This window comes from Coregonus clupeaformis, chromosome 9 (assembly GCF_020615455.1).
Source record: "Coregonus clupeaformis isolate EN_2021a chromosome 9, ASM2061545v1, whole genome shotgun sequence".
Lineage (NCBI taxonomy): Eukaryota > Metazoa > Chordata > Actinopteri > Salmoniformes > Salmonidae > Coregonus > Coregonus clupeaformis.
Window position 1 is genome coordinate 28750306 of NC_059200.1, and position 15079 is coordinate 28765384.

The following is a 15079-nucleotide window of genomic DNA, read 5'->3' on the forward strand; positions in this document are numbered from 1 at the left end:
GGGAGTGCTTTGCTGCAGGAGGGACTGGTGCACTTCACAAAATAGATGGCATCATGAGGTAGGAAAATTATGTGGATATATTGAAGCAACATCTCAAGACATCAGTCAGGAAGTTAAAGCTTGGTCGCAAATGGGTCTTCCAAATGGACAATGACCCCTGGGATACTTCCAAAATTGTGGCAAAATGGCTTAAGGACAACAAAGTCAAGGTATTGGAGTGGCCATCACAAAGCCCTGACCTCAATCCTATAGAACATTTGTGGGCAGAACTGAAAAAGCGTGTGCGAGCAAGGAGGCCTACAAACCTGACTCAGTTACACCAGCTCTGTCAGGAGGAATGGGCCAAAATTCACCCAACTTATTGTGGGAAGCTTGTGGAAGGCTACCTGAAATGTTTGACCCAAGTTAAACAATTTAACAGTAATGCTACCAAATACTAATTGAGTGTATGTAAACTTCTGACCCACTTGGAATGTGATGAAATAAATAAAAGCTGAAATAAATCACTCTACTATTATTCTGACATTTCACATTCTTAAAATAAAGTGGTGATCCTAACTGACCTAAAACAGGGAATTTTTACTAGGATTAAATGTCAGGAATTGTGAAAAACTGAGTTTAAATGTATTTGGCTAAGGTAAACTTCCGACTTCAACTGTATATACAAAAGTATGTGAACACCCCTTCAAATTAGTGGATTCGGCTATTTCAGCCACACCCATTGCTGACAGATATATAAAATCGAGCATGCAGCCATGTAATCGCCATAGACAAACATTGGCAGTAGAATTCAGTAGAGCTCAGTGACTTTCAACATGGCACCATCATAGGATGCCAACTTTCCAACAAGTCAGTAACATTTCTGCCCTGCTAGAGCTGCCCCATCAACTGTAAGTGATGTTATTGTGAAGTGGAAACGTTTAGGAGCAACAACGGCTCAGCCGCGAAGTGGTAGGCCACACAAGCTCACAGAACGGAACCGCTGAGTGCTCAAGCACGTAGTGTGTAACTATTGTCTGTCCTCGGTTGCAACACTCACTACCGAGTTCCAAACTGCCTCTGAAAGCAACATCAGCACAATAACTGTTTGTCGGGAGCTTCATGAAATGGGTTTCCATGACCGAGCAGCCGCACACCATGCCTAAGATCACCATGCGCAATGCCAAGCGTCGGCTGGAGTAGTGTAAAGTTTGGTGGAGGAGGAATAATGGTCTGGGGGCGTTTTTCATGGAGCAATGGAAACACGTTCTCTGGAGTGATGAATCACGCTTTCCCATCTGGCAGTCTGACGGACGAATCTGGGTTTGGCGGATGCCAGGAGAACGCTACCTGCCCCAATGCATAGTGCAAACTGTAAAGTTTGGTGGAGGAGGAATAATGATCTGGGGCTGTTTTTCATGGTTCGGGCTAGGCTCCTTAGTTCCAGTGAAGGGAAATCTTAACGCTACAGCATACAATGACATTCTAGACAATTCTGTGCTTCCAACTTTGTGGCAACAGTCTGGGGAAGGCCCTTTCCTGTTTCAGCATGACAATGCCCCCGTGCACAAAGTGAGGTCTATACAGAAATGGTTTGTCGAGATCGGTGTGGAAGAACTTGACTGGCCTGCACAGAGCCCTGAACTCAACCCCATCAAACACCTTTGGGATGAATTGGAACGCCGACTGCGAGCCAGGCCTAATAGCCCAACATCAGTGCCCGACCTCACTAATGATCTTGTGGCTGAATGGAAGCAAGTCCCTGTAGCAATTATTATTACTGAAACAGGATACAAGTGGGAAATATAAAGATCCAGTCCATTAAAAAAATTGGAGGCCCCTTACACTTCAGTGTTGTGATGCAAAAATTCTAGCAAAATGTATAGCGCATAGAATTAAAAAGGTATTGTCTGACATTATTAATTCTAATCAGACAGGTTTTTTACATGGAAGATACATTGGAGATACAGTGGGGGAAAAAAGTATTTAGTCAGCCACCAATTGTGCAAGTTCTCCCACTTAAAAAGATGAGAGAGGCCTGTCATTTTCATCATAGGTACACGTCAACTATGACAGACAAATTGAGAAAAAAAATTCCAGAAAATCACATTGTAGGATTTTTAATGAATTTATTTGCAAATTATGGTGGAAAATAAGTATTTGGTCACCTACAAACAAGCAAGATTTCTGGCTCTCACAGACCTGTAACTTCTTCTTTAAGAGGCTCCTCTGTCCTCCACTCGTTACCTGTATTAATGGCACCTGTTTGAACTTGTTATCAGTATAAAAGACACCTGTCCACAACCTCAAACAGTCACACTCCAAACTCCACTATGGTCAAGACCAAAGAGCTGTCAAAGGACACCAGAAACAAAATTGTAGACCTGCACCAGGCTGGGAAGACTGAATCTGCAATAGGTAAGCAGCTTGGTTTGAAGAAATCAACTGTGGGAGCAATTATTAGGAAATGGAAGACATACAAGACCACTGATAATCTCCCTCGATCTGGGGCTCCACGCAAGATCTCACCCCGTGGGGTCAAAATGATCACAAGAACGGTGAGCAAAAATCCCAGAACCACACGGGGGGACCTAGTGAATGACCTGCAGAGAGCTGGGACCAAAGTAACAAAGCCTACCATCAGTAACACACTACTCCGCCAGGGACTCAAATCCTGCATTGCACGACGTGTCCCCCTGCTTAAGCCAGTACATGTCCAGGCCCGTCTGAAGTTTGCTAGAGTGCATTTGGATGATCCAGAAGAGGATTGGGAGAATGTCATATGGTCAGATGAAACCAAAATAGAACTTTTTGGTAAAAACTCAACTCATCGTGTTTGGAGGACAAAGAATGCTGAGTTGCATCCAAAGAACACCATACCTACTGTGAAGCATGGGGGTGGAAACTTCATGCTTTGGGGCTGTTTTTCTGCAAAGGGACCAGGACGACTGATCCGTGTAAAGGAAAGAATGAATGGGGCCATGTATCGTGAGATTTTGAGTAAAAACCTCCTTCCATCAGCAAGGGCATTGAAGATTAAACGTGGCTGGGTCTTTTAGCATGACAATGATCCCAAACACACCCCGGGCAACGAAGGAGTGGCTTCGTAAGAAGCATTTCAAGGTCCTGGAGTGGCCTAGCCAGTCTCCAGATCTCAACCCCATAGAAAATCTTTGGAGGGAGTTGAAAGTCCGTGTTGCCCAGCGACAGCCCCAAAACATCACTGCTCTAGAGGAGATCTGCATGGAGGAATGGGCCAAAATACCAGCAACAGTGTGTGAAAACCTTGTGAAGACTTACAGAAAACGTTTGACCTGTGTCATTGCCAACAAGGGGTATATAACAAAGTATTGAGAAACTTTTGTTATTGACCAAATACTTATTTTCCACCATAATTTGCAAATAAATTCATAAAAAATCCTACAATGTGATTTTCTGGAGAAAAAAAATCTCATTTTGTCTGTCATAGTTGACATGTACCTATGATGAAAATTACAGGCCTCTCTCATCCTTTTAAGTGGGAGAACTTGCACAATTGGTGGCTGACTAAATACTTTTTTGCCCCACTGTAATATAAGGCAAGTACTGGAAACAATTGAACACTATGAAAAATCTGGGAAACTAGGCCTGCTATTCATAGCTGACTTAGAAAAGCCTTTTGATAAAGTACGACTGGAGTTTATAAATAAATGCCTGGAGCATTTCAATTTTGGAAAATCTCTTGTAAAATGGGTTAAAATCATGTATAGTAAACCTAGGTGTAAAATAGTAAATAATGGCTATTTCTCCGAAAGTTTTAAACTGTCAAGAGGAGTAAAACAAGGTTGTCCACTATCGGCATATCTATTTATTATGGCTATCGAAATGTTAGCTATTAAAATCAGATCCAACAATAATATCAAGGGATTAGAAATCCAGGGCTTAAAAACAAAGGTGTCATTGTACGCTGATGATTCATGTTTTCTTTTAAATCCACAACTTGAATCCCTCCACAGCCTCATAGAGGATCTAGATACATTTTCTAACCTCTCTGGATTACAACCAAATTATGATAAATGTACTATATTACATATTGAATCACTAAAAAATAAAAAATGTACATTACCGTGTAGTTTACCAATAAAATGATCTGATGGTGATGTGGATATACTCGGAATACATATCCCAAAATAAATAAATGATCTCACTCCAATACATTTTAATAGAAAGTTAGCAAAACTAGATAAGAACTTGCTACGATGAAAAGGTAAATACCTGTCTATTTGTGGAAAAATCACCCTGATTAACTCTTTAGTGTTATCCCAGTTTACCTATTTGCTTATGGTCTTCCCTACGCCTAGCGAAATTATATGAGAAAAAAACATTCCATTTTATTTGGAACGGCAAGCCAGACAAAATTAAACGGGCCTATTTATATAATGACTATGAATTCAGAGGACAGAAATTATTAAATATTAAAGCATTAGATCTATCACAAAAAGCTTCAGTCATACAAAAGTTATACTTAAATCCGAACTGGTTCTCTAGCAAATTAGTAAGATTATCTCACCCCATGTTGAAGAATGGCCTTTTTCCCTTTATTCAGATTACAACCTCTCACTTTCAGAAATAATCTCCAAAATATCACTATTTCTAAAACAAACCATTGAAAGTGGCGCAGCAGTCTAAGGCACTGCATCTCAGTGCTTGAGGCGTCACTACAGACCCCCTGGTTCGATTCCAGGCTGTATCACAACCGGCCATGATTGGGAGTCCCATAGGGCGGCACAAAATTGGCCCAGCGTCATCCGGGTTTGGCTGGTGTAGGCCGTCATTGAAAATAAGAATTTGTTCTTAACTGACTTGCCTAGTTAAGTAATGGTAAAATAAAAAAATTTAATAAAAAGTTGGTTGCAATTTCAATTTAATCCTCCAGAAATGACAGAACAAATAATGCAATAAATATTGTGGTTAAACTGAAATATACTAATTGATTAAAAAAAACATTCTTTTTTTTAAGAATGTTTAAAAAAATGTATAATCTTCGTAAATGATATCATAGGTAGGACTGGTGGAGTTACATGCAGCTAACAAAAACATGGAAATATCTGCTCTACCCAAAATTACAACCGAATAATTGCAGCATTACCACAAAAATGGAATAGGAAAGTGGAAGGGGGAAAAAGTAAGGAACTTGTCTGTCGGCCCTGCATTAAAGAACATAATTGGTTAAAGAAAATTGTGATAAATAAAAAAGTATACCAGTTTCATTTAAGGACCAAAGGATTGACAGCCGTCCCATATAGATTGCAAAATAGTTGGGAAGAGATTTTTGACGTACCGATTCCATGGCAAATAGTTTATGAACTGATACGCAAAACGACGCCGGATTCAAAACTTAGAATTGTTCAATTTAAATTATTATACAAAATTCTTGCTACCAATAGAATGTTATTTATATGGGGGATACAATCTTCCCACCTCTGCAGATTTTGCTGCGAAGAGACAGAATCATTAGATCATTTGTTTTGGTACTGTCCATTTGTAGCTTGTTTTTGGTCACAGGTCCAGGGATGGCTGAAGGATGGCAATATTTACCTGGAGCTAACCCTGCAGATAGCAGTACAGGGTGATCTGAAAAGTCATTGTCTATCGATCAATAGTATAATAATACTTTTAGCAAAAATGTTTATTTACAATCTGTAGAAACAATGAGAATAGAAGGGTTCAGAACTTTTGTGAAGCATCACAGTACAGTTGAAAAATATATGGCAAATAGAAGTCCAATATGGATGGTGTTAAGAGGTAGATGGGAGGGGTTGAATGGAGCTGCAGGTTGGGACTAATAACAACAAAATAACCACTGTAAAATATACTGTGTCCATAATAACTATATACAGTGGGGAGAACAAGTATTTGATACACTGCCGATTTTGCAGGTTTTCCTACTTACAAAGCATGTAGAGGTAATCATAGGTACACTTCAACTGTGAGAGACGGAATCTAAAACAAAAATCCAGAAAATCACATTGTATGATTTTTAAGTAATTAATTTGCATTTTATTGCATGAAATAAGTATTTGATACATCAGAAAAGCAGAACTTAATATTTGGTACAGAAACCTTTGTTTGCAATTACAGAGATCATACGTTTCCTGTAGGTCTTGACTAGGTTTGCACACACTGCAGCAGGGATTTTGGCCCGCTCCTCCATACAGACCTTCTCCAGATCCTTCAGGTTTCGGGGCTGTCGCTGGGCAATACGGACTTTCAGCTCCCTCCAAGGATTTTCTATTGGGTTCAGGTCTGGAGACTGGCTAGGCCACTCCAGGACCTTGAGATGCTTCTGGCTCCTTAGTTGCCCTGGCTGTGTGTTTCGGGTCGTTGTCATGCTGGAAGACCCAGCCACGACCCATCTTCAATGCTCTTACTGAGGGAAGGAGGTTGTTGGCCAAGATCTCGCGATACATGGCCCCATCCATCCTCCCCTCAATACGGTGCAGTCGTCCTGTCCCCTTTGCAGAAAAGCATCCCCAAAGAATGATGTTTCCACCTCCATGCTTCACGGTTGGGATGGTGTTCTTGGTGTTGTACTCATCCTTCTGCTTCCTCCAAACACGGCGAGTGGAGTTTGGACCAAAAAGCTCTATTTTTGTCTCATCAGACCACATGACCTTCTCCCATTCCTCCTCTGGATCATCCAGATGGTCATTGGCAAACTTCAGACGGGCCTGGACATGCGCTGGCTTGAGCAGGGGGACCTTGCGTGCGCTGCAGGATTTTAATCCATGACGGCGTAGTGTGTTACTAATGGTTTTGTTTGAGACTGTGGTCCCAGCTCTCTTCAGGTCATTGACCAGGTCCTGCCATGTAGTTCTGGGCTGATCCCTCACCTTCCTCATGATCATTGATGCCCCACGAGGTGAGAACTTGCATGGAGCCCCAGACCGAGGGTGATTGACCGTCATCTTGAACTTATGTCCTTACACAGCTCTCTGGTCTTGGCCATTGTGGAGCGGTTGGAGTCTGTTTGAGTGTGTGGACAGGTGTCTTTTATACAGGTAATGAGTTCAAACAGGTGCAGTTAATACAGGTAATGAGTGGAGAACAGGAGGGCTTCTTAAAGAAAAACTAACAGGTCTGTGAGAGCCGGAATTCTTACTGGTTGGTAGGTGATCAAATACTTATGTCATGCAATAAAATGCAAATTAATTACTTAAAAATCATACAATGTGATTTTCTGGATTTTTTGTTTTAGATTCCGTCTCTCACAGTTGAAGTGTACCTATGATAAAAACTACAGACCTCTACATGCTTTGTAAGTAGGAAAACCTGAAAAATCGGCAGTGTATCAAATACTTGTTCTCCCCACTGTAGGTTATAGGTTGAGAACGTTTGTGAAAGAGCACAGTTTGAAAGATATGGCATTTAGAAGCAAACTGGATGGACATCATGAAAATGATCGGAGACGTTGAGGGTAGAGGAAGTTTAGGAATAAAAACAAACAAAATAGAATTATTGTAAAATTGACTGTGTCCATAAAATGTATATACAGTGGGGAAAAATAGTATTTAGTCAGCCACCAATTGTGCAAGTTATCCCACTTAAAAAGATGAGAGAGGCCTGTAATTTTCATCATAGGTACACGTCAACTATGACAGAAAATGAGAAAAAAAAATCCAGAAAATCACATTGTAGGATTTTTAATGAATTTATTTGCAAATTATGGTGGAAAATAAGTATTTGGTCACCTACAAACAAGCAAGATTTCTGGCTCTCACAGACCTGTAACTTCTTCTTTAAGAGGCTCCTCTGTCCTCCACTCGTTACCTGTATTAATGGCACCTGTTTGAACTTGTTATCAGTATAAAAGACACCTGTCCACAACCTCAAACAGTCACACTCCAAACTCCACTATGGCCAAGACCAAAGAGCTGTCAAAGGACACCAGAAACAAAATTGTAGACCTGCACCAGGCTGGGAAGACTGAATCTGCATCTTTTTAAGTGGGAGAACTTGCACAATTGGTGGCTGTACTAAATACTTTTTTCCCCCACTGTAGTATGTATAAGCTGGACGTAGAGGCCTAAGCGTTGTTGTTCACTAGTTTACATTTTTTTTTTACATTTTAGTCATTTAGCAGATGCTCTTATCCAGAGCGACTTACAGTTAAGTGAGTGCATACATTTTCATACTGTTTACTCCAATTAGGGGAGGGGTGGTGGGGTTGGAAAGTAATAAAGGAAAATATATTTAAAAAAAGGATATGTGTATACACTACCGTTCAAAAGTTTGGGGTCACTTAGAAATTTCCTTGTTTTCCATGAAAACATACATGAAATGAGTTTGAATAGGAAATATAGCAACATGCATAGGAAATGTAGTCATTGACAAGGTTAGAAATAATGATTTTTAAAAGAAATAATTATTGTGTCCTTCCAACTTTGCTTTCGTCAAAGAATCCTCCATTTGCAGCAATTACAGCCTTGCAGACCTTTGGCATTCTAGTTGTCAATTTGTTGAGGTAATCTGATGAGATTTCACCCCATGCTTCCTGAAGCACCTCCCACAAGTTGGATTGGCTTGATGGGCACTTCTTACGTCAAGCTGCTCCCACAACAGCTCAATAGGGTTGAGATCCGGTGACTGTGCTGGCCACTCCATTATAGACAGAATACCAGCTGACTGCTTCTTCCCTAAATAGTTCTTGCATAGTTTGGAGCTGTGCTTTGGGTCATTGTCCTGTTGTAGGAGGAAATTGGCTCCAATCAAGCACCGTCCACAGGGTATGGCATGGCGTTGCAAAATGGAGTGATAGCCTTCCTTCTTCAAGATCCCTTTTACCCTGTACAAATCTCCCACTTTACCACCACCAAAGCACCCCCAGACCATCACATTGCCTCCACCATGCTTCACAGATGGCATCAAGCACTCCTCCAGCATCTTTTCATTTGGTCTGCGTCTCAAACATTTTCTTCTTTGTGATCCGAACACCTCAAACTTCGATTAGTCTGTCCATAACACTTTTTTCCAATCTTCCTCTGTCCAGTGTCTGTGTTATTTTGCCTATCTTAATCTTTTCTTTTTATTGGCCAGTCTGAGATATGGCTTTTTCTTTGCAACTCTGCCTAGAAGGTCAGCATCCCGGAGTCGCCTCTTCACTGTTGATGTTGAGACTGGTGTTTTGCAGGTACTATTTAATGAAGCTGCCAGTTGAGGACCTATGAGGCGTCTGTTTCTCAAATTAGACACTCTAATGTATTTGTCCTCTTGCTCAGTTGTGCACCGGGGCCTCCCACTCCTCTTTCTATTCTGGTTAGAGCCAGTTTGCGCTGTTCTGTGAAGGGAGTAGTACACAGCGTTGTACGAGATCTTCAGTTTCTTGGCAATTTCTCGCATGGAATAGCCTTCATTTCTCAGAACAAGCATAGACTGACGAGGTTCAGAAGAAAGTTATTTGTTTCTGGCCATTTTGATCCTGTAATCGAACCCCCAATTGCTGATGCTCCAGATACTCAACTAGTCTCAAGAAGGCCAGTTATAATGCCTCTTTAATCAGCACGAACAGTTTTCAGCTGTACTAACATAAATGCAAAAGGGTTTTCTAATGATCAATAAGCCTTTTAAAATGAACAAAGGAGTGATGGTTGCTGATAATGGGCCTCTGTATGCCTATGTAGATATTCCATTAAAAATCAGCAGTTTCCAGCTACAATAGCCATTTACAACATTAACAATGTCTATACTGTATTTCTGATCAATTTGATGTTATTTTAATGGACAAAAAAATTGCTTTTCTTTCGAAAACAATGACATTTCTAAGTGACCCCAAACTTTTGAACGGTAGTGTATATGTATGTATATGTATTTATATGTATGTATGTATGTATGTATGTATGTATATATTTGTGGGGGGAAAACATATGGGGGATTGGAAGTGATGCAGACAATTACATTGATGGAAGTTACAATCTATCTGCAATATTAAAGCTGATCTACCCCCTAAAAATAAAAAATAAAAAGTCCCCGTAGCAATGTTCTAACATCTAGTGGAAAGCCTTCCCAGAAGAGTGGAGACTGCTGCTATAACAAAGGGGGGGACCAACTCCATATTAATGCCCATGATTTTGGAATGAGATGTTTGATGAGCAGGTGTCCACATACTTTTTGTCATGTAGTGTATAAATTACATTAGTCAAAATTATTAAATAAAGTGCAGAAAATCTAAACGATATGTTAATTATCTGATGAGAACATTTATTTTCATGTCGTAGGATGCCGACGTAAGCATTCCCATAGACTCAACATAGATGGTTAGCTAGCGTAATTAGACTGTATCTAATGGTCGTTATCCACAAAGGCTATTTCCATTTTCAATCAAAGAGCAATACTTGAAAAGAGAATGTTGTTGGACACAGAATAACATTGACAAATGACAGAAACAATGCAGAAATGTTTTATGTAGATAACATTAGGATATTTGCAAACTGTTGTGCCACAAAGCTAACGTTAACCTGCCATGACTATGGGGAATGCTAAATATGCTAAGAGAGTCTATAAGGACACTGCTGACCTGCAAAAAGACTAACCAAATCTAAAACTGACTCTTACCTTAACCAAAACCCTGACCTAATTTTAACCAATTCTGAAATGAAATATTGGTTTGCAGGTCAGGAGTGTCCCTATTGCCTTTTCCTTATGCTAACGTCAGCTTCTGAGTGCTTATACTACATGAAAACAAAAGTTAACATTTTTCAATCATTTTCCTCACCAGATCATTCCCATATCTTTCCAATTCTGTGTGCATTATTTAATAGTTTTAATAAATTTCATTTATATTGACCATCCCCAGCGGTGTCAATGCGGCAGAAGTTGAAAAACAACAGCAACAAATTGGATATGCCCTTGTTGTCAGGCTGCATAAGGTGGATACCATAAAAAGGTACAATTTCTAGTTGAGTAGGGGAATAACAACAACAAAATTACAGTACCTTCCTATCGAAATACAAGTGCACTATACACTCCATGGAAAATATCAAAAACATGTAATGGTATACCATACAAGTTCGAATTTCTTCTAATTGAGTGGGGCAATAACAAGAACAAAATTGCAGTACCATACACACGCAATCATATGCACTCTAAATTCCATAAAAAATAAAACAGTCTATGATCAAAACAATTCTTAGTTAGTTGCAGTGTTCCTGTAACGTCAACATTTCCAGGAACTTTGTTTCATAACGTCTCAGTCAGCTGGATGAGCCGTAATATGAACCAGACATGAACTGAGCCGACCTCGGGAACACAAAATCTGCAGAGAAGAGGGGAGCTGGTGCTAATCCCAACACAATACATTCCTTCCCCTTTATCTCTACCTACCCTTCTCCCTGGCTGTTATGACGTGGAGGGACACAGCTTTGCATGGACAAAGAGCACCAGACAGACAGAAACAGACACCTACCCTTCTCTCGGACTATTATGATGTCGAGGGACATAGCTTTCCATGAACAAAGTGCACCAGGCAGACAGACAGTCCGACTGATCAACAGACCTGTATACTATACCATATACAGTATAGAAACAAAGCAGAGTAAAGCAACTGACAGGCAACCAGGCAGGCAGCCAGGTAATATTATTGGAATTATCATGTTCTACGTCTATTATGTAATATTATTATCTTCCCTTTACTGTGCATGTCTTTGTTCAGGGCAAGCTGGATGCTCTGTGGGTGTTCCTGAGGAAAGGCTATGATAGGGTGTCTGTGATGAGACCCCATCCTGGAGACAAGGTAAGACGTGAAGACAAACAGCATAGAGAAAGACACGTCCAACACATGCTACCTGCTGTCACTGCACTGTATGGGCGGACGCAAGGATATGCAGAGTCATGGAAGGCCGTTTTAGCAACTCAATAAGAAAGCCAGTGTGTGACTGAGGCTTACCTATAGGGCAGAGAAGGATAGTTTACAGGGGATTTTCTTTCAGAGCTCTTCTATGGGATCATAAGGCCCACTGGCCCAGCACTACGTTATGCTGTTATGCAAGAGAAGCAGAAAAAATACAATCAGAGGAAACAGTTAAAACGGCAATCAGCAGTTGAACAAATGTAAAAGTGTTTCCCCGCCCCTGCTTCGGTAAAAAGCTGAGGGATGGGGATGGAGAAGTGTAACCACTCTCAAATTCATAGACAGAGCTATGGATTCAAGTCCTGACTATCCATGATATCAACATTATAGTTTTAACCATGTTTTGAGGCTATATAGTGTTTGTTTACATTTACATTGTTTACAAACATAGGAGTAAAACAAGCTTATATTTTGGGTTCTGATGGGGTACGACAGAACTAAGCTCATGAGGCATTTATTTTCTTCAAGAATCAATGGGTACATAAAACATTGATAAGACAAAAACTGCAGACTGCCCCTTTAAGGAGGCAGAGACCACACTGCGTAATGCCAAGACCCACTCCGTTGCAAATACTTAAGAGAAATAACTCAAACTCCTGGAAAAGTGAGGGAAATAGGAAGGTCTGGAGCCAAGACCACAGCCTGAGGAGCAAAGCAGACAGCATGGAAAATAGAGAGAGGGGAGGCTTCAGTCTACCATCTTCCTTTTTTATTCTCTTTTTGTACATCGCGATGATTCTTCCAGAACCTTTCAAATCTTTGTTTTTTTCATCTAAACTATTCCACCAGGCAGCTGAGGAGAGTGGGCATTTTCATTACCTCCCTACACACTCATCACTTTGGCAGTTTTGAACGCCAATTAAATCCCTAAATTCATTAAAACTGCTTTTGAATGACCATTTCTTAATTAAATAATCTTAAAACATAATCTTTTAAACCATTTCCAGCCAGGCAGTAAATAATAGAGCAGAAAAGTTGCAGCTGTTAGTCATTATAACAGTGCACAGACAGAGTGGCTGCGAGAAAGGCACAAAGTAACCTGGCATATACAGGCTGAGGCGCTAATACTGTATTGCTCCAACCTGAAGGAATGTGTTCAAATCTGCTGAAGCCATTAAGGTTAGATGACTACCCACATCCCCACCTTCCTGTAACTCTAGCCTAGCTGGGAGTTTTGTTTTTATATGGTCTCAATGACAGATGTGGATAGGAGGATGGGGCAAACCATCCACACAATTCCCCCTCTTCCCATCTTCCAGAAGCTGTTGCTACCTCAGTAAATCTCCTTGTTGTTTTGACTGAATTTGACATTTATAGGTAAGCAGAAGACAAGATGGAGTCAGCACATTATTCAGAAAGGAAAATGAGAGATTGGTCGTATTCCCTTCCGATCCTATTTGAATGGAGACGCTAAGATCTATAAATCCACTTTGCATGGAAACGTTATAAAATAATTCTATATACACCAACGCATCAGTAAAACCCTGATGACTGCCTCTGATTGCACTCTTCCCTGTTGTATCCCTCTCTCCTAACTTACAGGGCAGGTGCATTAGCTTCACCCGGGTGAAAGGCTACCCTGCTCCTCGTTATCCAGTCTACAACCAGCCCTCCACGGCCATCTACAGTCTGCCTCACACCTACAGTCACCCTTCCTCACACAGCACCCTCTCCCATATGCCCCCCTCTCCCACCTCCACTCTACCACCTCTGCCATCCACTCCCCCCCCTCCATCCTGCATCACCCCTCCCCCTTACACCCCCCCTCCAAACCGAGCTCTGCCCCCCACTTCTCTAAGTCCTCCCCCACCTGTTGCTCCACCCACCCCTCCCCTCTTTTGCCCTGCCACCCCTCCACCCTTTTGCCCCGCCACACCCCCTTCCCCAACTGGCTCTCTGCCCCCACCCCCTCAGGTCCCACCCCCATGCAGAGCTCCCCCCCCTTCCCGCCCTCCCCCACGCCCGTCTGACCAATGCCTGTGAGGGAAGAGAAGGGCAAAAGCATCTGTCAAAGAACGGTTAGTGCTATCCAGGGTCCATGGGACGTCCCTACCCTAAACCCTAACTCTATCCCTTACCATGTTAAATTTCAACTTCAATGGGGTGACATCAGAGTTGGACATCCCAAGGACCCGGATAGCAAGGGCCGTCAAATAACTGAGCAGCATGGACCCTGAAGGCCCCTGAATACTGTGACTTTCTCTCCTTCTCCACCAATCGAAACCACTATCAACAGATGGACAGCAAGCTCAGCTCTAATCATCAGAAATGCTTTCTACTTTACTCAAAGGATCAGAGAGAAGCTGAGCAATTGATCTGTGAAACAAAGTTCCATTAGATTTTTCATGTGCTCTATTCCAACTGACCAGGACCTTTGGCATCCTTTCATATACTGTAGCTAGCTACAGTTGGTGCAATACTTTGAGTATGGCTCACGAGACTACAGTGAAGATAATGCCAACACTTTACTGCTTTGCTTAATTAACAGAATCAGAAAAATGCAATCTTTAGCAGAAGGGATACACTTACATATTTCATAAGTTAAAAGATCAATGGCTCAGATTTTAACTGAAATTTGTATTTTATGTGTTATATTGGTCAATATAACATGCTGATTGATAAAAATGTGTATTATGGATGAATTAATGACACAATGGCAAAACGCATTGGCAAAGAGGAAAACCTCTGACTGGGGAAGAACGGATGACTTGGTTTACTTGCTTACACAGAGATCATGCGAAGAGTTTTCGAAGCAAAAATAATGGACAGCATGTCCTGTGGACTCTTAAAGGCACAATATGGGATTTCAACAGCCGTACCCTGCTACTTGAGCTGATGGATGGAGCTGATATTTTTTAAGCTTTACATTGTTTACAAAAAAAGAGTAACAACCTTAGATATTGGGTTATGATAGTGTAAGACAGCTGTACTAAGCTCATAAGGCATTATTGTAATTTATGTCATTAATTGAAATGAATGACCATTGGAAATCAGCAAATCTGACAGATTGTGCCTATAAACTCAGCATGGTTGACCTACCATTGGGCAACCAGGAACCAGCGAGTGAACATTGAACTTTTGATGTGACCTTTGGCTGTTGTTATATGGGGAATTTTGATGGTGTCACTATTGTGGTGTCGCCATTCCTACAGAGGTACTAGGAATGAGCATCTCTGTGAATCCACCAGGGTCTAATTTCATATCCAATCCAGATAT

General features: G+C 41.1%; 1 protein-coding gene across 1 annotated transcript in view; it reads left to right on the forward strand.

Moving 5' to 3' along the window:
* Positions 1-13846, forward strand: part of LOC121574203 (anthrax toxin receptor 1) — a 56804-nt gene extending 42958 nt beyond the window's left edge. The window contains exons 17-18 of the mRNA XM_041886839.2: positions 11666-11746; positions 13406-13846. Of these exons, the coding sequence (XP_041742773.2) occupies positions 11666-11746; positions 13406-13846 (522 nt within the window). The remainder of the gene's footprint in view (positions 1-11665; positions 11747-13405) is intronic.
* Positions 13847-15079: the final 1233 nt, after the last annotated feature.